This window comes from Melozone crissalis, unplaced genomic scaffold (genome assembly GCF_028551555.1).
Source record: "Melozone crissalis strain CALT ecotype California unplaced genomic scaffold, PUWL_Pcris_2 ptg000006l_1, whole genome shotgun sequence".
Lineage (NCBI taxonomy): Eukaryota > Metazoa > Chordata > Aves > Passeriformes > Passerellidae > Melozone > Melozone crissalis.
This window is the reverse complement of record NW_026535784.1, coordinates 17103689-17127248: the sequence shown is the minus strand read 5'-3', so window position 1 is coordinate 17127248 and position 23560 is coordinate 17103689. Positions and strand designations below refer to the sequence as shown.

At 37.8% G+C, this 23560-nt stretch overlaps 2 protein-coding genes across 4 annotated transcripts in view; both read right to left on the bottom strand.

Annotated features, from left to right (window-relative positions):
• The window catches only part of WDR19 (WD repeat domain 19), a 39400-nt gene extending 20271 nt beyond the window's left edge, over positions 1-19129 (bottom strand). The window contains exons 1-20 of one of the 2 annotated variants that reach the window (XM_054295687.1): positions 19042-19129; positions 17486-17577; positions 17336-17401; positions 15683-15808; positions 13724-13839; positions 13036-13151; positions 12623-12703; positions 12147-12259; positions 10732-10905; positions 9548-9618; positions 8231-8403; positions 8018-8132; positions 7170-7276; positions 6634-6756; positions 5228-5377; positions 4558-4705; positions 3753-3957; positions 2999-3158; positions 2284-2394; positions 563-672 (exon numbers count right to left, since the gene is read on the bottom strand). In XM_054295687.1, coding sequence (XP_054151662.1) covers positions 563-672; positions 2284-2394; positions 2999-3158; positions 3753-3957; positions 4558-4705; positions 5228-5377; positions 6634-6756; positions 7170-7276; positions 8018-8132; positions 8231-8403; positions 9548-9618; positions 10732-10905; positions 12147-12259; positions 12623-12703; positions 13036-13151; positions 13724-13839; positions 15683-15808; positions 17336-17401; positions 17486-17577; positions 19042-19047 — 2363 coding nt within the window. In that variant the 5' untranslated portion in view covers positions 19048-19129. The remainder of the gene's footprint in view (positions 1-562; positions 673-2283; positions 2395-2998; positions 3159-3752; positions 3958-4557; positions 4706-5227; positions 5378-6633; positions 6757-7169; positions 7277-8017; positions 8133-8230; positions 8404-9547; positions 9619-10731; positions 10906-12146; positions 12260-12622; positions 12704-13035; positions 13152-13723; positions 13840-15682; positions 15809-17335; positions 17402-17485; positions 17578-19041) is intronic. The other variant, XM_054295688.1, reaches the window with a different exon arrangement.
• Positions 19130-19366: 237 nt separating this feature from the next.
• KLHL5 (kelch like family member 5) overlaps positions 19367-23560 on the bottom strand; it is a 49962-nt gene continuing 45768 nt past the window's right edge. For both annotated transcript variants that reach the window (XM_054295690.1, XM_054295689.1), the window contains 2 exons: positions 22966-23137; positions 19367-20887 (listed from right to left, as the gene is read on the bottom strand). In XM_054295690.1, coding sequence (XP_054151665.1) covers positions 20831-20887; positions 22966-23137 — 229 coding nt within the window. In that variant the 3' untranslated portion in view covers positions 19367-20830. The remainder of the gene's footprint in view (positions 20888-22965; positions 23138-23560) is intronic.

The window sequence follows — 23560 nt, the reverse complement described above, 5'->3', positions numbered from 1 at the left end:
TAAGTTTTTCCTCTTGACTTAGATATTAAACAGGCCAGGCATCATCTGGGAAGAGTTAACTATTAAACAGACTTTAAAATCATGTCAAATGATGTCTTGTCAAATGATATCATGTGTTCTGTCTTTCAGGGATTGGCAGCCTTGAAATTTGACACACCTCTCCCTAAATGATTTAAGAAAATAAAGGCTTATAGATATTTAAAGAAAGACAGGCAAAAGGCATGGCTTTCATCCAATGCAAGAAGTATTAGATAATTTTGATATTTTCTATTTTCTAAGCACTTGCCTGCGCCAAAGTATGCAGTAGATGATGCATATAGTATATAGTGGACCTACCAGTGGCAAAGAACCTACATATACCAAAATTAGGAACTATGACTTACTAACATGTCTCTAGCATGAAAGATTGTTTGCAAAACTACTCTTCCTCATACTAGAGCTGTAAGACCTCACTGAATTGTCTCTTAGCAATGCAGTCATCTGAAATATCTTAGTTCTGTGTTCTATTGAGCTTGAGTATTGGTTTACTACTATTATACTACAACCTCACAGGAGAACTTACATGAATTCAAGCTGCACTGCATATTCCTTTGATATGAAAGGGATCTGGTCCAGGGCCAGGCGCTTAGCCAGCTGCAGTGCTTTGTCCCAGTGCTGCAAATCTTTTCGCATCTATTAACAAACAACAGTAACATTGGCTGAAGCAAGTATCAAATTTGGATTTCTATTCTGAACTTTAAATTATTCTAAATACAAATATTGAGCTAATATTCTAGAAAGATTCAGGCAATTTGAGAGATCCTGAAGGAAGGTCTGTTAGGTTGACCGTGGAAATGACAGGCCTGTCAGTCACACTTCAGTGCCTGGTAAAATTATGGAGAAGATTACTCTGGGAGTTACTGAAAAACACTTCAAGGACAACACACTCATTGGTCACAGCCAGCACAACTTCATGAGAGCAAAGTCCTGCTTGACTAACTTAATTTCCTTTTATTAGAAGGTAACCCACTTAGCTGATCAAGGACAGTCAATTGATGTAATCTTTTTGGCTTTCAGTAAAGCTTTGAATGGTCTCATAGAGTTTGTAAAATGTCCAGCCCACAGCTGTATAAACACATCAGGGGATGGGTGAGCAACTGGGTTATGAGTCAGACACAAAGGGTTATAGTGAATGGGGAGACATCAGACTGGGGACCTGCCACTAGTGGGGTCCCACAGGGCTCCATTTTCAGTCCTGTGCTCTTCAACATCTTCATAAATGACTTGGACACAGGATCCAAAGGTATAATAAATAAATTTGATGATGACACTAAATTGGAAAGAGCTCTTGACTCCCTCAAAGGCAGGGAGGCTCTGCAGAGAAACCTTGCCAAATTAGAGGACTGGGCACTCCCCAACTGTATGAAGTTTAACAAGGGGCAGTGCTGGACTCTGCACCTGGGACAGAGCAAGTCTGGATGTACAAACAGCCCGGGGAATGAGATACTGGAAAGGGACCAGGGGGTCCTGGTCCATGACAAGTTGAACATGAGCCAGCAGTGCCCTGACAGACAGGAGGGACAACCCTGTCCTGGGGGGCATCAGGCACAGCATGGTCAGCCAGGCAAGGGAGGGGATTGTCCTGCTCTGCTCTGGGCTGGTGCAGCCTCATCTTGAATATTATGCGCAGTTTTGGGCACCACAATATAAGAAGGCTCTAAAGCTATTACAGAGTGTCCAAAGGTGGCCTACAAAGATGGTGAAGGGCCTTGAGAGGAAGCCATATGAGAAGTGGCTGACGTCACTTGGTCTGTTCAGCCTGGAGGAGACTGAGGGGAGATCTTGTCACAGTCTACAACTCGCTTGTGAGGGGAAGATGAGGGGCAGACACTGATCTCTTCTCTGTGGTGCCCAGATACAGGATCCAAGGGAACAGCCTGAAGCTGTGTCAGGGCAGTTTTACATTGGATATCATTCAAGAAAAGGTTCTTCACCCAGAGGGTGGCTGGGCACCGTAACAGGCTTCCCAGGGCAGCAGTCACAGCATCAAGCCTGATGGAGTTCCAGAAGCATTTGGACAATGCTCTCAGGCACAAGGTGCGACCCTTGGGGTTCTCCTGTGTAGGGCCAGGAGTTGGACTCAATGTTCCTTGTGGTTCCCTTCTAAATCAGGACAGTCTATGATTCTAGTCACACAATGGCAAGATCAAAACCATAAAAGGACAAAATTATCAGAAAGTAAAATACTCCAGCATTACCCTGGAAACAAAACCAGCAGAAAATATACACATCTTAAATGAATACCTCAAGAGCAGCAATAGGACAGGAGGATGCCAGATACAAATCCTGAGCCAGATTAAAATCACTAGTAAACATTGCAAGATGTCCTGCTAAAAGGTTGTGGTCTTCTATTCCCTGTAGAAAGACATAATAGGTGCAGAAGTAGTCCAAAAGAAAATAAATACTGTATAAATAACATAAGCTTGTAAGAAAAATAAAGCAAAATAGTAAAACTAAATATCCTCACATTTTACAATGAAGTGTATTGGATTCTACAAACCAGAAAAAGCCCTCATGTGCCACTACAGCTAACACTGTCTAAAATCAGCAATTTGCAGAAGTATAATTTTAAGGTACTATTTCACTTTTAGATGTACAGATGCAATCTGGTTTTATTTTGGAATTTTTTTAATAGCAGTCTTCAACATTTTCTAAAAAATAACAAAAGGAAATAAGAGCCTCCCAGTGCCTGAGACATGAATACATTCTGTTCTGCTGTTCTCAAGCAAATGCAGAAAGAAATACTGTGCATTACAGTAGAGATTGCAACACTCCAAGAGAAAACCAAGCAAACAGTCTGTAGTTTGGACACTTTATCCTCTATATCCCTTGAAAGCAACTCAACTTCTGTTTGAACAAAAACAACCCTTTCCCCCCCCCAAAAAAAACCCCAAGAATTCAGCAATGCTTAAAGAGGAATTAAATTACCATATTTCCTAGGTAAGACTTTATATTTTACCTTTACTTGCTCTAGTGACATCACCATCCCAGCATTACCAGATGTTCGATAAACACGGATTGCAAAATCCACCTCCATATGATGTAAGCAAGCTTTGGCCAGCTCATTCCAACAGGACTGGTCATTCAGAAGCCTGCAAATCTCCCATGCTTCAGAAAACCTATAGAAGGTAAAACACATTCACAACTATTTTAATTTACTCTATTTTACAACTTAATTTACAACTATTTTTATCATACTCAAAACTACCTCTCAACATTTTTTTCTCTCTGTTAGAGAAAACATGAAGACATTTACTTCTAAACCATGGAGAGAGAGATGTATCAGGAAGAATGGAAAAATACAAATGTGTTCCTTACAGTTCTATTTCTCCTGTTTCTACCATACTTTTTTAGGAAACCATCTGCTTTCCCTACTCCGGCATTCTTTCCATTATATTAATTTTGCATTGCTTCATTACAGTGGGAGGAGAGTACAACAGAAGCATCCTCAGCCAGTTTCGGCAGAGTCACTGTCACAAAATCCCAAATAAGTCTTGAAAAACATTATTTTAGGTTTTTACTTGACAGTGAAAAAAACTCCCAACCATCACTGGGTCATTTACTTTGCTTGGTCTGGAGAGCTATGTGAACTTACAGATCAATCTGATTTATTAAAATTCAGCAGGACACTTTAAAATCACCAGGATATGATATATTGAACTATAAGCACAGAAGAAAACAATTTATACAATATAATTAAAATGCAGATGTACCTTTTCAACATTAGAGTCTGAGTAAGCATTTGTCTCAGCATATCAGGTCCAAAGTCTTTCAAATTGCCAAGGAAACCGTGAGTACTTAAATAGATACTGTTTGTTTTCCCACTTGGAGTCTGACAAGTTAATTCTCCATTGTACAACAACAAAGGTTTGTGGGAATAGGGGACTTCCGTGCCACCTGCCAAAATAACCTTTGATCCTAGATTCAAAGGTCGGGAAGAAAAAAGATGTATTGTAAAAATCCTTACATGGTAAAAAGTATAGCAAGCAGCTGAAAACATGTATATTTGCAGGACATTAATTCAGTGTCTGTAATTCTGGCAGTCAGCAGCAAGTACACAAGCACACATCTTTCAGTAAATATACAGAACGTAAAGCTTCTAAACCAGTAAGGTCCTTTTCCAAATGTTGGTAGGTAAATTTCAATTTTTCTCTCTTGCACATATAGAAATGGCTTTGTTTACAACTTTAACACTTTTAATGAATACAAGTTTTGTGACCCTGAGATTTTTCTCATGAAGGTTTCAACATACAACTGAAGCACAATGTGTAACTTTCAGATGAAATATGATAATAGCAAGAAGCTTATGGAGTTGACACCAAAATGCCTTGAAGCCTTATAGAGAAACCTGCAAAGTAACTAGTTTTCTATACATAAGCTGCACTTCAAATCTTCTGTAGTACTATTTATTTCTGTATGTATTTTATTTAAGACAAATGAAGATTCAGAACATGTTTTACTTTATTAACTAAAATAGTATAATATTTAAGAAAAAGCTTTTTAAAGAGCTTATGGTACCTTGAATGGTATCCTTGTGAAAAACGTAAGTGTATACTTTATCATCATCAAAAGCAACAAAAACACCTTTATCCATTGGCCAGTTTTCCCACAGGATTCCTTTAATGGTTGGTGAGAAGTCTGGAATCTCATATACTCTATCATTTACCTACATATAATGCAAAAGTAAAATTACTACTAAGTGACTAAGGTGAGAAACAAAATATTCATCCCAGCTGTGATTAAAAATTTTAAAAATAACATAAGTAGTGCAGAAATATGAAAATTGTTTTAAGAAAAAGTTTCCTTATAAGCAGTGATTCTGAATAACACAAGAATTTAAATTTGAAGTGGAGAAAATGCACATTATATAAATGATATTTACTGTTTTTTAGAAAAAGGTATGGAGAGGGGCAGTGAAGCTGGGTAAATTATCTGTATTTAAATACACAAACACATACATTTTTGAAAATTACTGATCAGGAACTTAGTATAATGGAATTGTCCTGATCTAGTATGACAGATTTTATTTCCTTACATTACCATTAAATTATCTTTAAGTCTCCTTGCCAATTTCTTCTATCACCATACATACTGGAGTGCCAAAATATTCTTCATTTTCCAACAAAAACACTATATAGTTGAAGAGCCTGCTTGTACATATATTGTATGGTATCCCACACTAACTTACTGGACAATAGACAAAGCCATCACTTTTGTCATCTATGAAAGCCATTCTGGTTCCATTGGGATCTGGAAACACCTTTCTCACACTGACAGGATGTCGATATTCATTCACAAATTGCCAGTCTTCAATGAAGAAATAATTAATAACTCCAGTCTAACGAGAAATAATAGAAAATGTCAATAATTACATCAATAAGTGGCAAGCAGGTAATTAATTTGGCTGTAGTGTCTTCCATCTTAGAGTAGCGAGTGTTCAAAAAAAGTACTTCTAAGTGGGTTTTTTTGATGCATTCTCAAACCCTGTTTTGGGTAAGACAGGCAAAACTTTTGGGGAAAAAGAAAGGATTTGGGAGGTTTGAGGGGTTTTCTGTTGGTTCTGATATTTATCTCCCTCTGCTTTGTGGAGACATCGGTGCAGGTCTCGAAATAAATGAAATGTCTGCCTCATTGCTGAGAGAAGCTAACCTTCAAAAAAAGCTGTAAAATTTGCTTCCACGGAAGAACCACACATTCTTAAGAAGAGAAGCACCTAAGTCAGGGAATAAAAGCAATCAAACTGATTTGTAATTAAGGGTATATTAAAAAAATGTGGCTTTTGACATCAGTGGTAGTATTTGCACACATCAAATTGATCAGTTGCAAATTTAGTACTTCAAATTTACCAGTACCAGTTTAGGTGCTGAGGAGGTGTGAAAGGCCTCATCTGCTACAAAATCACCCAAGTTATTAAATCAGTTATTAAACCAGGTCAATACATCAGCTGATATTACAAAGAGCATGATACTACAATGCCAAACGTGTCCTGTATTACTAGTGCCAGAAAATATTAAAAGGACAAAAAACTACCCTCATACATAAAAAACTCCAGAAAAATCAATAAGCATGTCCACATCCCTTTTCAGTGCCCTCCTTAATTCCTATCCTTGTTGAAACACATAAAAAATATTGTCTTTTGACAAAGGCTTCAGTAGCAAATGAAGGCTTTCATTTATGCTAAGACATCTGTATACATCAGTACCTTTTTGTCCACATTTTTCACATCACCACCTAAATCAACAAATTTGCAAGGGAAGTGCTATGTTTTTACCTATATGTGGAAGACATTTTGATTGCCAATCCTCTCACTAATGCAATAGAATTAAGTTCTGCTATAAAAAGCAATGTTTTGCAACAAACACTAGTAAAAGCAAAACTTAACTTTCCTGCCAATGAATGTCCTATAAATGCAACAGTAAAGGAAGCTGGATGCAATTTTGACTGTATTTGCTCAAAGTTCTTGTATAGAAAATAATCCACTCTAAAAGTTCACAGATGCACTTTTTGTTTTGCTAAAAGCATGAGAAGTAATCAAAAAATTAAAACATAAATATACTCCATCTAAAAAGATCTTTTGAAGTAAGTAATACTCACATCTGTACCAAATATGAGGAAGTCACTAGTTAAAGCATGGCACAAAATTCGGTATTTATCATCATCTGCTGGGAAAAGTCGAGTTTCTCGTTCTTCCTGAGCACCCAAAGCCCCACTTTCTATCTAAATATAAAGAACAGAATGAACTGAAAATCTCCACTGTTAACAATAGGGTATCATAGTGTTGCTTTTATCAAACTGTAAGAAAATTATACGGAAAAAAACTTGCATGTGCATCTCTTAAGAACCTAGCATCTGCTTCTGTCACATTACCAGAGACCTTTAAAATAAAACTTGTTAAATAGCTGACAAGAAAATGTTTTTCTTCACCTGTTCTAGTCTAGGTTGTATTTCTAAGTCTACAGAAACTCAGCTCTATATTTTGCTTAGTCAACAAAACTATTCTGGAGAATTTCAAATATTTACCTCCATTAACTGAACATCATTCCATTTTATTTAATTTTTAATATTACATTAACTTGCTCAGCTTATCAACTCATTAGGTAACTGGCAATCCAAATTGCCAGAGCTCTTACCATATGCAGCTGGACTTTACCCTCAAAGAGAGCAGCAGCATAATCAGAATTAAGGTGCATACTTGCTACTGTCCCCAGGTACTCCATATCTTTAAGCTTTTTTACATCTAAAGGATTCAAACAGAAAAGATAAGGTAAAAATATTATGATTTTGTACAGGTCTTCACTTAACTAAACTTGCAGTTGAGTAAGGAGATGTGAAAATCTCACAACTAAGTAGAGAGGGGACAAGTCACACATAAAGAGACTTTCCTCTTGGCAGTCAGAGACCTGGTTAGGAACTACAAGAGAAACTCTTTTCCTATGCAACTTTGACTTGTATTGTTACAGTTTTATTTAATTTACTGTCACTGAAAAAAAGGGATGCTTAGAAAAACATGAAAGTTTGAAATCCACCATCTAAAATTTGGACATAGCATAACCAACTGTTCCTTATCCCATACAAACAACATGAAGATCTGCCAAACTGAAAATTTAAACTCTCTGATCATAGTTCCTAGGTACTTTGCCCAACTTAGTACTTTAAGACACAGATATATAATATCTCAAAAGCCTGAAGTCCTTAATTGATTAACAAGGTGATGTGAAGAAAACAAGTAAGCAACAGTCTACATTTCATGACCAATACCTCACATCTCAAATGAGAAGTTTTATTTCTATTATTTACAATGTCTTGCCATAACTGCTTCAGCCTGTGAAAATTATTATCCCATCCTAGCAGGACCGTTGGCAATTCAAGGTTTTATTGTACAACGTGGAATGTCCAGAACTGCTAAACACAATACTAAATTAATAAAATAAAATATAGAATGCTGCATTAGTTTTAAGAGAACTCAATTTATGCTTACTATTCTCTCCAAGTGCATAAAACCAAGCCCGGTTGTTCATTCCTACAGCCAAATGATAAACACCAATAGCAACAAAACTGGGCTCTACTTCAACACAGACTGTGACTGGTAGCTCCTGTAAGAAAACAAAACAAAATAAAACAAATTTCATCCACTTTCAATGCTTACTTTGATTACATCTACATGAGGTTTAAAAGTAAGAGGTTATCATACGCTTTCCACATGATTTGCTATGGTGACTTCAAGCAGAGAAGTGAGGTATGCAATCCGTGTACTGCAAGCATCTCCAAGGATTGGAAGCTTTGTCAAGAAAACATGGAGGGATCCTCTTCGTGTAGATACTGCCAACAGCTGTCCATCATCTGTCCAAGCCATCTGATCTACACCTAAAATATTCACAAGTTTTTAAAAAATAAAAAATACAGTTCTTTCTGTAACTACTGTAACCAACAAGCAATTATTTTGCTCTGAACTGTGAAAACTGTAGGAATTAATAGCTAGAATATATGTACTAAAGATAACCTATTAATATAATTCCAAGATGAATTAGAATCACTCAACTCAAACACATAATTAACTAATACAGTGTTTTCCTGAGAGTGAAGACTTGACAGAATCACAGAATGATCTGATCTGGAAAGGACCTTAAAGGCCATCTAGGTGCAACCCACCTTCACTAGACCAGATTACAGATCTGTTACAAAACTGATCAACATCCTTCCTCTTTTCAACACTGAAAAGAGCACATTCAGTTCAGGCAGCACATTCAAAGTGATCCATAATACTGGAAGCAGCTGAGCAGAATTCAATCTTACTCCCCTTACTGCCAAATCAGTAAGCACTAAACACAGGAACTGCTGTTCCTCAGTGTCTGTAAATGCCATTAGAAAAAACATACTTTAACTGGCTAATACTAATATTCCAAGGGAGACAGAGAAGTGTTGTGCTGAAAATATCCTAGATTTCTTAAAAAGAAAAAAATTTTAAAAGGAAGTTTTCTAGAAATAAAAATGCTGGAGGCAACCATCTACTTTACAATAACTGAAGCATTTACAAACACTACATGAGGAGACAAGGGTGGAAACTCACTACTCAAGAAAATGGTTTTGTAACACTGTTCTGGAAGCCACAGGCACAAGTCCTGTACATCAGGACAAGAACAGATCAAATATCAATGTTAGAACAAGACATATCGAAAAGCACCAAAAAAAATCATGGAAAGAAGCAGAAACCAGTTAAGTGTATTATTGTAATAATCTGAATACATTGTAATACAGATTCAAAACTGCACAACACTAATTGATCAAATGTTTTGAGAGCTGTACTTCTCTACACTTTGAATAGGTAAAATATGCTCCCATATTCCTACAGGTCACCTAATAAATACAAGTTGGGAAAGCAGGAGTTTTTGAAAAATTCTATATTTAAACAGTTTTTCCAACAGCAGTACTTTAAGAGCAGAGACACTGCCAAAATTCCAGTTTACTTAATTTGTAAAATTTTCTATCCCCATGGAGAAAGTTAACATACCTTTGTTTTCATCATCCAAGTTTATTATGGCATACATTTCTCTCATATCAGTCAGATCATGGATTTTGATGCTAAAACAGAAATGAAGAGTCAGTCATTCCCACCAATCCAAATCTCAGTAATCATTAACTGGAAGAAACACAGTCCAATCAAGACAGCCTAACTGAGCAAAAACTAGAACACGGATGCAAAATGTCTTCAATTTCCTAAAAACAACAGATTATTATCCATCACTGTAAATAGTGTATCACTGCATCACAGAACAAAAATATTTGCTCAGAGAACTAAAATTTGAGGAAAAGGCACAAATCCAATTTGAAAGAATAGAAGGTTACGGAACATAGATTGTTATTCCCTTTTGATCTGTTATAGCATTTTAGTTTTAAAAGATATTACTGATGGACACACAGGGCTTGAAACATGGATGCAAAAAATACTTTCAATTCTCCTGCATATAAAGGGAGAGAGCAAGAGTTTACTTATGCTATCACATCACTCTTGATGTACAAGTGTCATAAATCAGCAGTTGGTCCTACACAGAGCTGAGAACACAGAGAACTGTTTGACTCCTCTACTATGACACAAGTCCTCTTTTGCTGAAGAATTCAGATACCACAGAATCAGGGATTAGCAGATGAGAAACTAAAGGAGCTCTTCTATCATATGCACAAAACATTTTGGAAAAACTCCAGTGTATTTAATTCCAGTTATTTATTTCCTTAATTGCTCACACTTTTCAACTTTTGTCTAGACTGCAGGTAAGACCAAACACTGGAGAGGAGGATATCAGGTATCCACATTTTCAGTGCAGATTTAAATTAATTTTTCTCCTGTTGTTAAGCAGATGTTTATGTTCAATCAATAAATCTCAGTAAAGAAGTTTAGACTATCTTGTTGCCAAGCAACATAACAGAAAAAAAATTGATCAAAAGGAAAAATACATACAAAAGTTTATTTCTTTTTCTGTTTTCAATTAATGATATTAATTACAGTTGCAGAGATTTTTGTCAACAATAGCTTCTCCTAGCTCTAGGCAGAGCAGCAGTTCCACACAGCCATTAATCTTACCTTTTCTAAATTCACTTCTCAGGGAGCCTTGAAGGCTTAGGAAGCAGAGTGTGAATGCCCATTAGCTCCAGTCCTGAGAGATGAATTCTATTCTTTATATATGAACTACCACTTACCAATTGTCCCCACATGATGCAGCTTTGTTTAATGACTGTGATATAGCAATGCTGCTAAGATAATCCTTATGATTATGAGCTTGAAAGACTTCTTGTCCTATTTCACGAATGTGCGTAGAAATGACTACAAAATACCCTTGTGAGAAACCAATCATAATGTAGCCATCACCATACCTGTTACAAAAAAAGTAACATTTTAGAAAAGAGATCTATTAATGCAATATGCAAAAAGCATTTTCTTTCAGACTGCTGGGGTACAGTCAATGCCTCCCAGTAACAGAAAAGAATAAACAAATTATGGGTATTTATATATATCATGTTGAACCATATAATATAAAATAGGTTAAGGAAAAACTATCAAAGGTCCCTGAAGGACAGAATCATGCCTGTGCCCAGATGCCTTGTAAGTCATCTTTATTGTCTCCTGTTTGTTTTAATGTCACTTTATTTTCAGCAAGCTGTACACCTGGCAGTGATGCCAGGATAAAGATTTCTGGTATCCTCATTGAAATAAGCATACAAGAAGATGGCAACTTTCATTTCAAGGTTCTGGCCTATGTGGTCCCATCAAAGCCATGTTAAAACAATAATGCCAGTCACTGTGCCCTTAAGGGCACTGCAAACACAGTGGCAGTACCAAAGCAACAAATTTGTGAATATTCTGTTTACTTTTCATAGTATCAAGCAGAAATGATGAGGTTAAGGCACAAATAGTTACAGCATGTAAAGATTAATTCAAACAATATCTCATTAGCTCAACTGCAAGAAAAATCCCTGCAAGGGAAGCAGCCCAGGTACACCTTGTACAAACGGTCATAAACTAAGAAGCATATAGCTTCAGAATTTTTAGAGATGTAGTATAAAGGGATGTCAATGCCATGTTGACTGAACAGGCATTAAAAGACAAGCTGTAATGATTCAAAGACACAGAAATAGTACAGCTACGTTTTTGGTACAGATCTGAAACTTCTAGCTTTGGTTTTCTTCATAGAAACATTACCAATGGTATTGCACAAAAAGAAGGCTACAAGAACTTTGCACAGCTTTGCAAACCAACAAACTAGCTGAAGGACACAACTCTACCCCTAGCTCTTGCACCAGTTACTCATCCAAACAGAAAACAACCCATAAACCCGTGAGTTTAATCATCTGTCACGACAGCAACATACTTTTGTTTAAAGCCGGGCATACCAACAGTGATTCTGTTGGAAGATACTGTTTTACAGCTATTGAACAGTTAGAAAATGTAGACTACCTTGTGTTCAGAAAAGAATTACTGAAAAGTCTACAATGCAGCCAACAAAAATCCAGTCTGAGCATGGGATAGATGATTTTGTTTCCAGCATTTATCAGAACTACATGGAAAATCTCAACTTCTTAATACTAGAATAATTAATTAAGAAAGTTTTGCTCACCATTTGTAGCTTACAATACTGCCATAAGGCTGCTGAAATTTCAGATCAATTGGGTTATCAGGATCATTCAAATTAAAAAGGAAGAGAGTCTTCTTGCCAACCACTACACTGACCTGCCAATGAATGAAAAGAAAAATTAACATGACAAGAATGGCATTACTTTAAGGCCCTATATTTTCACTAGAAGATGAGATCTAGGAATTTGAATAATCCTTAAGAAACCCATGGATCTGAATTCTGAATCTTCATCAACAGCAGAAGAGATTTTCAGGACATTCCCCTTCGTAAGCCCGTGGTTCACAAATCTAAATGCAAGCTTAGAAGAATACACTCTCAAATCTTTACAATCTCAAATTCAAGACTTTCCCCTACAGAAGTCAGCTCCATTTCCTCAGAAGAAAAGGCAGCAGGTCACATGGAGTTATCCTGTTAGATTATTCCCACTCGAGCTACAGTATTTTGTGGTGACTTCTTACTGTGCTTTCCCTGGTTGATACTCTGTCATCAGTCTTCATAACTGAGAACTGCATGTCACTGGGATCTGAGCTGACTGAGGTCTGCAAGAAAGAAGTGCAGATTGAGAAATCAACAGTTAACGCAGCCCATGCTGATGATAAATAATGGCATTACTCCTGCCACGTATAATTTTGCATAAGGACAGACAGGGAAAGTTACTACTGCATTTAGTACCAAAATCAAGAAAATCACTGGGAGAAGACATGACCTCAGTTTAGGTCTTAATAGCATGTTGGCATAAAATGAACACTGAAAAAAGAAAAAGCTCCTGGTCCTTGAAAGCCCTGGGATTCAAAATGCACAAGATCCCATAGATCCCAGCTTTCTTGGAAACCAGTGCATCTTAAAATCAAATGTCCATTATAAATACTACCTGTCTTATAGTATCCCCCTCCTGATTGCTTATAGTAATCATTCTATCTTCACCTCCCAAAGCAAGGAGGTTTTCAGTACTCCAACAGCCACAAGTAATCCTCTTGGTGTGTTTACCTGAGAAAGAAAAAAACCCATAGAACACAAATCAAACACAACAACAACAACAAAAAGTCTGTGATGGAAATATACACCCTTCAGCCAGTCACTCAAACACAGAATGTCAGAATGTGAAACAATCTGTCAGAGCAAGAGCCTTTTTTAAAAAAATCTGCTCTCAGATGAAAATCTTTTGACTTTATATGAAACAGCACAGCCCTTGTTCTTACATTTATTTGCATCACATTTCTGGGGAATGTGTTACATCCTTAGCCTTTATGCCCAGAGGTACTCTAAGCAGGTAAGAAAGAGTAACTTAGCAAATGAACAATCACACAATTCCTTGGCAAGAAAGGTAACACAAGTCCCCCAGGAGGCAGTAAGGCAGTGTTAGGTATTTGTGTATATATACATATATAACTTAGTATTCTCTCAAAATACTCTCCTGAGTACACCAAAGTAAAAAGTGCAAGTTGAGTATGACCACATTTTTTACCTGCATGTTTATATAGAGAACTGGAAAGGAAACTATGTATATTAGCAAAATTCCACTTTCACATGTGCCAGAGCAGTTTCAAAGCAGTCCATACCAAGGACAGAAATCTTGCGAGAAGTCTGACGGTTATATATGAGTAAGTTTCCCTTTGTTGTTCCAACAGCAAGTAAAGCTCCTACTCGAGACCATAACAAGAAAGACATTGCATCCCTAAAACAAAGAAAAAATTTACTTTGTATAGTAGAGATTCCTTTCATGTGTTCACATATTCAAACATTTAGCAAAATAAATTTTGCATTTGTCTTTAATTTCTATGAGTCATACAGACCAAGGAGAACTTTCAAATTAAGTAAATGTTCTCGACCAATATCAGAATTATCTAAGGATGCAGAAGATAGTAAAAGTAATAAAAAATTGTATGAGGTAATGTAGCATGACTTGTACTTGAAAATGGGTCTGCAAACATGAAGAGTCTTAGATGGAATCAGTGGTTATTTTCCAGTCTCTTTTTGTATTGTTTTTTTGTTTGTTCTTCAATAATCCAATGCATTTAGCCAACTCAAAAGTGAGTAGGTCTGGTTCTAGTCAATGTAATAAAGAAGTTAGGAAGATCTATTTTAACTTGAAGTTTCAGATAGAGCAAGGCCTATTTTGGTGTACAATTAAGGCTATGCAGATACTATATATCATGTTAAAAAACCAAGAGCCTCTTAAGCAAAAAAAACTGTAAACCAAAATTTTCCAATTAGTGCAGTCCCTCCCAACTTTTTAAGTTTCACTCTAGGCATGCAATAGAAATTTTAAATATTGACAGGTGAAATGCCCTCCAATGTATTTGGTTTGCATATAAGGGTGCTTTTCTAATTACAAAAAGGGAAGGATATCAGAAAAGCCTCATTATCACACTGTTTATGTTTTGGTGCTTATTCTACTTAAGCAATAACACTATGACAAAAAAAAAGGATCAGGGACTTACATAGATTTATATTGCTCTAGCAAGACTGCCTCCAGTAAGCAATTTACCTCCAGTATTGGAGAGAAAGATCATGAAGGAACTGCAATTAACTGCAGACTCCATTCTGTTAAGTACCTTCTATGTTCCTTTTTGCTTGCATACTGGGAGGTTACTCTTTTCCCCATCGTATTTGCTCACACATGAGCAACAGACCATATCTGTTCATTCCCTCAATATAATACATGTATAACACACATCTTAACAAACACAGGAAAGAGTTGTTTACACTCTCTCTCCTACAAGAAGAATGTTTATGTAGAATGCAAGAGTTTAGTGAAATAGACTTAAAGAAGTCACAAATTTAATTGTTAACCCAATGCTTGATGGTTATGCAGAGCCCAGAAGAGTCTAAAGTCTATGGCCAAATTCAGAAAAATAAGGCTGTGAACCTTAGACATCTCCTTTCATCTTAAACTACTCTACTTTGTGAATAGCATTTTAGCCCCCTTATTAATCTAAGGGGAAAAAAATTCTTAGCACCACTGATATCACTTCCCTTACTTTTAAGCTCCCTTTAGCTGGTGTAAAAGACTTAGGAGAAAGAGTAGCAAGTGCACATACATGAAAAATTCACCCATCCTTGTTGCTACCACAAAGGTGAAACATTGAAGAGAAGTGCTCCAGAGACAATTGCATTGCTGACAGTCAAAAAAATAAACAAACACTCTGTAACCCCCAAAATCTCCATCCATAACAAACACTTCAAAACCAGCAAATTATATATTTTATATAAAAATATAATTTTAAAAATATAATATTTTAAATTAAAATATAATTTAAAAATAAAATTCATAATAACATTTTAAAATATAATTTTAAATTAAAATATATTTTAAACTATAATTTTTATAAAACTTATAATAAAATACATATTTTTATTTATATTAAAATAATTTAGCAATGAACTGTAGCATATTATTTTAATTAGTATATATATTACGAGGACTCCAATAAAAAGATGATCTTGAAATATAGCCTCCACATCAAGTTGCAATGGTAAAACTCTTTAAATATCCACATTAAAACAAAATTTCTTACCTCATGCCACTGTCTACCTGGCTTGTTTTGTTTGTGATTGCATCCCACAGAAATATGGTGCTAGATTTGTCTGTGATTATTGCTAAAGTATCTCCATCCTTATCCCAGTCCATAGCAACGCAGTTACTGAAGAAAAAAAAATCACTAGGAATGTTAAAATGTGTTTGTAAGTGTACAGAAACAACCAGAACTATGCAACTGAGTCCCTATTTTTCCCTTCTCCTCCCCTGCAAACCCAGACTGGAGATTTATCTGTAAACTATTTCTATAGCAACCCCACTCTTATTCAAATTATTATTATTACCCCACTTATTATTCAAATCCCATTGATGACAGGGGCTAAGAGGAAGGCCATAAAAAACACTGCTACCTGTGTTCTAGTACTTGAAATACGGTCACCTTGATTTTCAAGAGACACTGAAAGTCCTCTGTAAGGTTGTGGTTTGTTACAGGCCATTCAGAGCTGGGATTACTTTTCTGACAACACATCTCTGATTCCACACAGCTTTCCTCACTTTGGACAATTTTCTGGAGAGAATGTGAATTTATCACACATTGTGCAAACACTGCACAGAAAGAGCTGGGCCATGGATATTACCAAGCAGAAGAGACTGACACAGCCAGACCATTTCATGAACAACACCTACCCTGAACAGCAAGGTGTGATGGTCAGTGAAAAACATGTGAGTCTGGTAAAGACTATGAGAATTGCATCTCCTGGTTTGGTGCAAGGTGCAATTACCACAAACTACAAAGACTGGATTTCTAGACTTTTTGGGGAACTGAGTGATTCTGGCTCATATTAACCAATGACACAGGGCTATGTAAGTGATGATTTGGAAATTAAAGTTATACTCTTGACTAGAGGTTTCAGCCTTAAAGACCATGGGAGTTTTGCCTTGACTAAGGGGTCTATCTTAATTGAAATTCATCAGGTAGTTAGAAATAAAATTAAAAATTGCCATGATGATTAAGAACAGTTAAAGTGCTGAGAAGAGATGAATAGTACACAAATGAAACTAACATGAGGTATTAATGGTGCCCAATAAAAAAGTATTTATTGAGCAAATCAACATGATGACCCAATGTCACACCATTTTTCCCTAAGGAGGTTTCCCCTGATCCATATCCAGCCTGTTCCTATGGTCTCACTACCTTTTAAGAAGTTCAATATATCTTCCCAAAGTACATAAGTCTTTAGATTTAATCTGAAAAAATCCACTTTGTAAACTTCCATACCACTCTCTGATGTGAAACAGAGTGTGGTAAGCTGGGAAAAAAGTATCATCTTGACCTAAAGCAACAATGCCAATGTACAGCTATGCCACTGATGTAAACAGAAGCACTAAACCAAAGAAGTACCTTTCCTCAGCAAAGCCATGAAAACAAATTGTTAGACAATCAACAAGACAACAAGATCCTTGCAAGAATGCAAGGATGTATTGCCCACCACCTCATTATGATCCTTCTTAATGTGATAGGTCTTTTTTTTTTACATTTTAATTACATAATTTGTCTTGTCTGCCAGGTATGTTCACCAGAGACAGTATATCATCCTACAAATTCCTCCCATTGTCTAAGCACCTCACCAGAAGAGAAGCATTTTTAAAGAAAACAACAATGAAAATAATTTAAACCTATCTTAGGACATACCCTGGCAGGTTGATGTCATTTCTCTTCTGACCATGACGATCAAATATTTTCACAGAACGATCACCTCTAAAAAAGATTAATATATAGAATAATTCCCTTTCTTTATCAGCAATTTTGATGGACAAATGCAATGAATAGTTGCAGTCTTACCCTATTACAGCAAGAAAATTTCCTAAAGTTTTCTGCCAAGCAAACTGCACAGGAGAACCAGACCAAGCTTTTTCATACAGAGTGAATACTTGCTGGAGGAAAAAAAGAAAAAAAAAAGTAGGAAATTATACATCTTAAAATCATCATATATAAGAATATTACAGCTGCCTAGCATGTTAGTAACTGAGTACTGTGGAGGTAACCCCCTCTCCACCACAAACAGCTTCTGTGTGATTCCAATGCACTGAAGTAGCAAAATCCCAGATAAACATTTTTGAGTGGAAAAAATTGAAGTTTCTGCTGCTGGGTGTTCGCATAGAGAACTGCAGCTCTATTAATAATAAACTATTATTTTTGCCTCTTAGTTACAAGAAAAAAAATTGCATGAGACTCTCCCCTTGTACTTCAAAGACCACATGGTTAATAGTTCTCTAAATTTAATGGAAAAGTCTGGGACCAGAAAGCATCCTTGGTTTGTAAACACAGAAGGCTCAACATTCACTCTTTTAGAGACAGGTAATATTTTTGTTACTCTGAATTTCTGGGTCTTAAAAGCTAAGATCCCAAACCCACATACTATAGAAAGAGATTCTGACTTCCAAAGGAGAAAATTTCTGAACGGCCTTTTCCTTTCACAGCCCCCACAGGTATTTTTCTGTAACCTGGGTCTAAGATAAAGCCCGCAAGTTTGCTCCATAGCTGGCTATCGTGACTGATATCCCTACATGTCATAAGATAAACACCAACCCCTGCTGTCCACCAAATGCCTGTGAGGTTTGCTCATCTGCCACAGGTTCTTATCCCTTCTTTTGGGTCAATGTAAACTGAGGCATTCTTCACACTGAATCTGCATTCTGCTCACAAAACCAGCAAAAACACAACCACCACATGCCACACTCATAAACGACATCTGACAATGACGTTTGATTTTGAAAAATAATTTTTCAAGGAAGAGGGCCACCAAGATGATTTGAGGGATGAAGCATCTCTCCATGTATGAGGAAAGGCTGAGAGAGCTGGGCTTGCTCAGCCTGGAGAAGCGAAGGCTTTGGCGTGACCTAACTGTGGGCTTTCAGTGCCTGAGGAAATATACAAGATAGGGAGGGACTATATAAAGGCATGCAACCACACAACAAGAGAGAACGGCTTCAAACTGAGAGAGCAGGTTTGGATTAGTTACTAAGAGGTTGCTGTGATGGTGGAAAAGCACTGGTACAGGTTTCCCGCAGAAGTTGTGGACACCTCATCCGTGCAGGCATACAAGGCCAGGCTGGATGGAGCCCTGAGCAACCTGGGTTGGTGGAAGATGTGCCTGTCCATCGCAGAGGCGTCGCAACTGGATGCCCTTTAAGCTCCCTTCCACCCGAAGTCTCCCCACACGAAAGTAAACGAGGGAGAGCCGGCAAGCACACCAGGCCCCCCTGCCGCTGCCTGGCGGCCCTTCCCGCCGCGCCTGCCTCCCCAGCCCAGGCCGCAGGCGACACCGCCCGCTCGCTCCACGGGCCGGGCCCCGTGGCCCCCGCCCGGTCCCGGCGCCCCGCGGCCCCCGGACCCACCTTCATCGCGGCCACCGGAGCGGGCTGCCTGCGCCGCCACCGCGCATGCGCTGCCCGCCCGCGGCGCCGCGGTCACCGCGGAGACGGAGCGGGCCGGGGGCGGGCAGAGAGCGGCCCGGGCCCGGCCCCGGCGGGAGGAGCTCTGCCTGAGGCCGCGGCACCCAGAGCGGGGCGGGCAGAGAGCGGCCCGGGCCCGGGCCCGGCGGGAGGAGCTCTGCCTGAGGCCGCGGCATCCACCTCTTAGAGGAAATGCAGGGTTTTAGACCGCGGTCACGGAGAACTGGTTTCTAAACCAGGGAATAAAGACACACAACTCGCCAGCAAAGCCTCTTGAGATCAGCTGTATTCCAACTGCAAAGCTTCATCACAAAGTGTCACCGATTTCTTTTAAAACAATAAATAGTTCGCCGAGAGCGTTAAAACACACGTTTAAAATTAGAAATGTACAAAGGACTTTGGGTATCGGGCACTTCAAACTTTTTAAAAAAAACAAAAAAACAAACCCAAAACATTCAATGAGTTCACATCTTCCCGTTTTTCACGGGCGGTGCTGTTCGGAGAACATAAGGGACAAGGCACATAAAAGCAAATACAAAAAGGCTTCTCCCGAGAACATTTAGATCGTTCAAAGCAATTCGGTGTAACAGCAGAGGGCTCGAGAAAGGCAAATTATGAAGTATCTTAAAAAATTAGGTAACTGTTAAATAAGGTAACTAATTTAATACAGCCCTGCGAGGAACACTTCACTGTCCTGTAAGATGCTGAACATGCTTAAATGGTGGCAGCTGAGCATCTGGCAGGATTGGGCCCTTTACATTTTTAAATAACCTTACAGGAAAGACAGACAATTTCTTCATCTTATAAAAGTATACTTCTCATAGTAGTGCAAAGCCTCATTTAAAAATGTAATTAGTCTAATGTAATGGAATGCTTCAAAAAATCCAAAGTGCAAATATTAAACTTAAATTGGTTAATTGTTAATCACACTTTAGAATTCTTCCAATAATGCATACAAACAGCAAAGTAAATACAAGAACCAAAGCAGAGCAAAAGGTATGATGCTCTGCATCTTGCATAACAACTCTGAAAACCCAAAAAGTACACTGGATGTCAAAAATATCTGTCAGAAATTATTAAATAGCAGGTTTCTATTAGCATAAGACAATATTTAAAATAAGGCTTTGGTTAAAGAAAAAGTTTGCTTAACTAGGAATGATGCTAAAAAGTGCAAAAGATTCACCAAATACACAACTTCATTTCCAAGGCAGACATGACACCTGCCATTTACAATAGTTTGCATTGGTTTGTTAGCCTGCCTTGTAGTTACTCAGATACTATTTGCATTTTATTACAGGCAAATTAAAACTATGGGGTCCAATCCTATAACTTGTTTCATCCAGAGATAGACCCAATTATATCAAAGTATATCCATTTACAGCATCATTGCTCTGCATTTAGGGAAATCAAGGCCCCAGAACCATAACATTTGATTATTATAGTGAGTTCACTCATTTTCTTAGCACTTCCTAAACAGAAGTCCTCTACTGCCAACTGGCAGGTTGCAGTTAACTTTCTTACAAGAAGAGTTCGTGTAACATATGCATAACAAAAGTTTTTAAAAAGTGCTTAATATTGGTCCATAAGAACATCATGTCAACTTCAGACCAAAAACTTTGCTGTGGTAGAATATCCTGCACCTGGTGCTGATTGGTGCACTTGTAGTTTGCTTGAGGAAAAAGCAATCCTCTGAGTCTACACAGGAAAATATCATCTTCCCAGAGAAAATAATTCAGAGTTTCACAGTCACAACACATGCTCCAGCTCTTCCTAAGCACAGTGGTGCAACCTGTAAACAAACAAACAATCTGTGAGATGAGTGCAATCAGTTTTAAGTAATTTCCCCCCCTAATTATATGGCTGCAGCAGAATGACAATGTCACCCATGCTCTGTAAACATGACTTACAAATTGGTTCAAAATTGGATTCAAACACAAGGCAAAGGTAAAGATATTTTATATAACAGAGTGAAGCACTCCGAAAACAATAGCAAGCCCTAAGGACATCAAACAATTCTTATTGATAATTTCAATTATTCAGTATTACAGGGAAAAGAAACCTTTGTTATTGTACAAACTGGATACCTGAGCTAGACAATCAGACAATTGAGTAAAGGGTGGTAAAAGAATGCATTTGTCAGAAACAGAAAATGCCTAAAATTATAGGGGCAACCTCTCCTTTTTACTTGATTATTTGATAAAATCCTGTTAAGAGTTCTTGAAATCAGAATAAATTCACCAGTCTTTATTCTTTAATTGCAAACAGAATTTACTTCTGGCAAGACCCTTTTCTACTGAGATTCTGCTGGACTTGAGCAGAGGGCAGTAGTTTCTAACACTCCCCCCTTTGCTTCCCCTTTTATCTTTAATAGTGTTGCAATATATGTGAATAGCACACCAAGTGGTACAGAGACTATCCTAAAGACAAAAAAAAGCTGTTTATGCCAACTCCCCTATTTCTTTTTTTCCCCCAGGAACAACAGACTTTTATAGAGCTGTCTGTGGCTCTGACAACCTTCACCTGAGAAAATTCCACTGCCTTCTCCTGAGTTGTGTGAAGATGAAGAAGTGGCAGACTGCTGACATAATGAGAAAAGGAAGGTACACAAATATTTCCTAATCCCTCTGGGAAAAATTTGCAACTATCCTATATACTGGGATTGTGGCATTCAGTGAGACATAGAGGGTCAAGGCTGAGGATATAGAGGTACATACAGATGACCACCACCTAAACATGTGAGATTCATGAGATTCATTTAGATGCAATGGTGAGAAGCACAGTTTCTCTCCTCTGGTGAGAAGCACCTTCTGTCCTCTGATACACTTTTTTTTTTTCTTTAGCAGGACTAACAATGCCATGGGTTATCATTACCAGTACCAGTGGATGCCCCAAACTCTGATGATCCTCCTTGATGACTGGTGTTTTAAGAGCTTGCAGCAGTAGGAAACAGAGAGAAATGGACAGTTGAGTTTTTTTGTGTTCCAGGGATTTTTATACACAGCAGTTTAGTTCTCTTTTTGAGTTAAGAATTTGGGGCTATTACCAGAATAACATATCCAGGTGGCTTAGAATTCAGTAGCCTAAATACTGGTGTCTGATGCTACTACAGATGAGCTTGGACATTCATCCTGGTCTGCAACTGGACTCCAGGAGGGCCTTGGTGTCCCCCAGGGTCTGTGCTGTGTCTGCCAACCTTTGGTGGATGTAGATGCTTTACGGTATCTCAAATGGCATTAGATAGCAAAGGACAGTCAGCTCAGGATGTCCTTGTGTGTGCTCTTCCCACAGAGAGACACATTCCTGGAGCTATATGAAAGTAACCAAGCTCTGAACTGGCAGTAATAGTTTCTGAGCATGAATTGTAGAATTATTTTTACTTTAAAGCTGCAAAAAGAAAAATGGGAAAAGGCTTTCTGGAACCTGCATACACTGTACATGGCATTCACCTCAGGAAGGGATTATTTATGAAAAAATGACCAAAACCTTGATGAAATAAATGTTGAGCGACACATTAGAGCTAAAACTAATCTACATTTATCATTTATCTTCAGAACAGGAAGTCATGTAAACAGAATCCTTTATGACAGTTTGGGGAATGTGGCAATACATTTTATTAAAAGTAGCTGAAATGGTCAAAGAGAATAGCTGTACTCTAGCAAAAGCAAGGAGGGCAGTTTATTGGAAATTAACAACTGTCTGTTCAAGAGAAGTCATCTCAAGATGGTACACAAAGGAAAAAAAGAGATTCACAACAGACTAGTAAGAAACTGCTTCTTAGAGAAGGAATATTTGAATTCTCCCTGCAAAAGGAGGCACATTTGAAATAACAATATTAATAGTAGTGTATGGTCTGATCAGAAACTATACCTGTGTCCATTCATTTGTCTGGGGATCATAGGACTCCACAGTATTAAGATATGTTTGCCCATCATATCCTCCAACAGCGTACAACTTGTCACCAAGAAGACACACCCCCACTGCATCTCTGCTAATGCTCATGGAGGCCACAGCAGTCCACATGTCTGTTTTGGGATCATACCTAAAAGATAATTTGTGTTATGCACTAAAACTGTTACCAAAATTCAACAACAAAATGTACTGGAATTGATGCTGTCAAGGTAGTAGAAAACAGAACAGCACAGATCTGAATGCCAATTTCAAAGGACTTTCTGCCCTCAATTCCCTCCCTTTGAAACTGTTTCTTTAGCCATCTGGTAACACAAGTCACTGGTAGCCAGATATCTACTTCATGCTGCTTTCCAAATAGTCATACAGCCATATACAGCTGCTCTTACTACACTTCGTATCTCTAAACATGCCATGCCAAAACCAGTTCTGCTGCTACGCCACAATAGAGCAAGTGCTTGCTTTAAGTATGTTAAAGCACAGGCTGCTAAAATTTGGTTTGGCACTAAGATTACCATTACTAAGATTACCAATTTCAAAAATATGACCCCCAAAA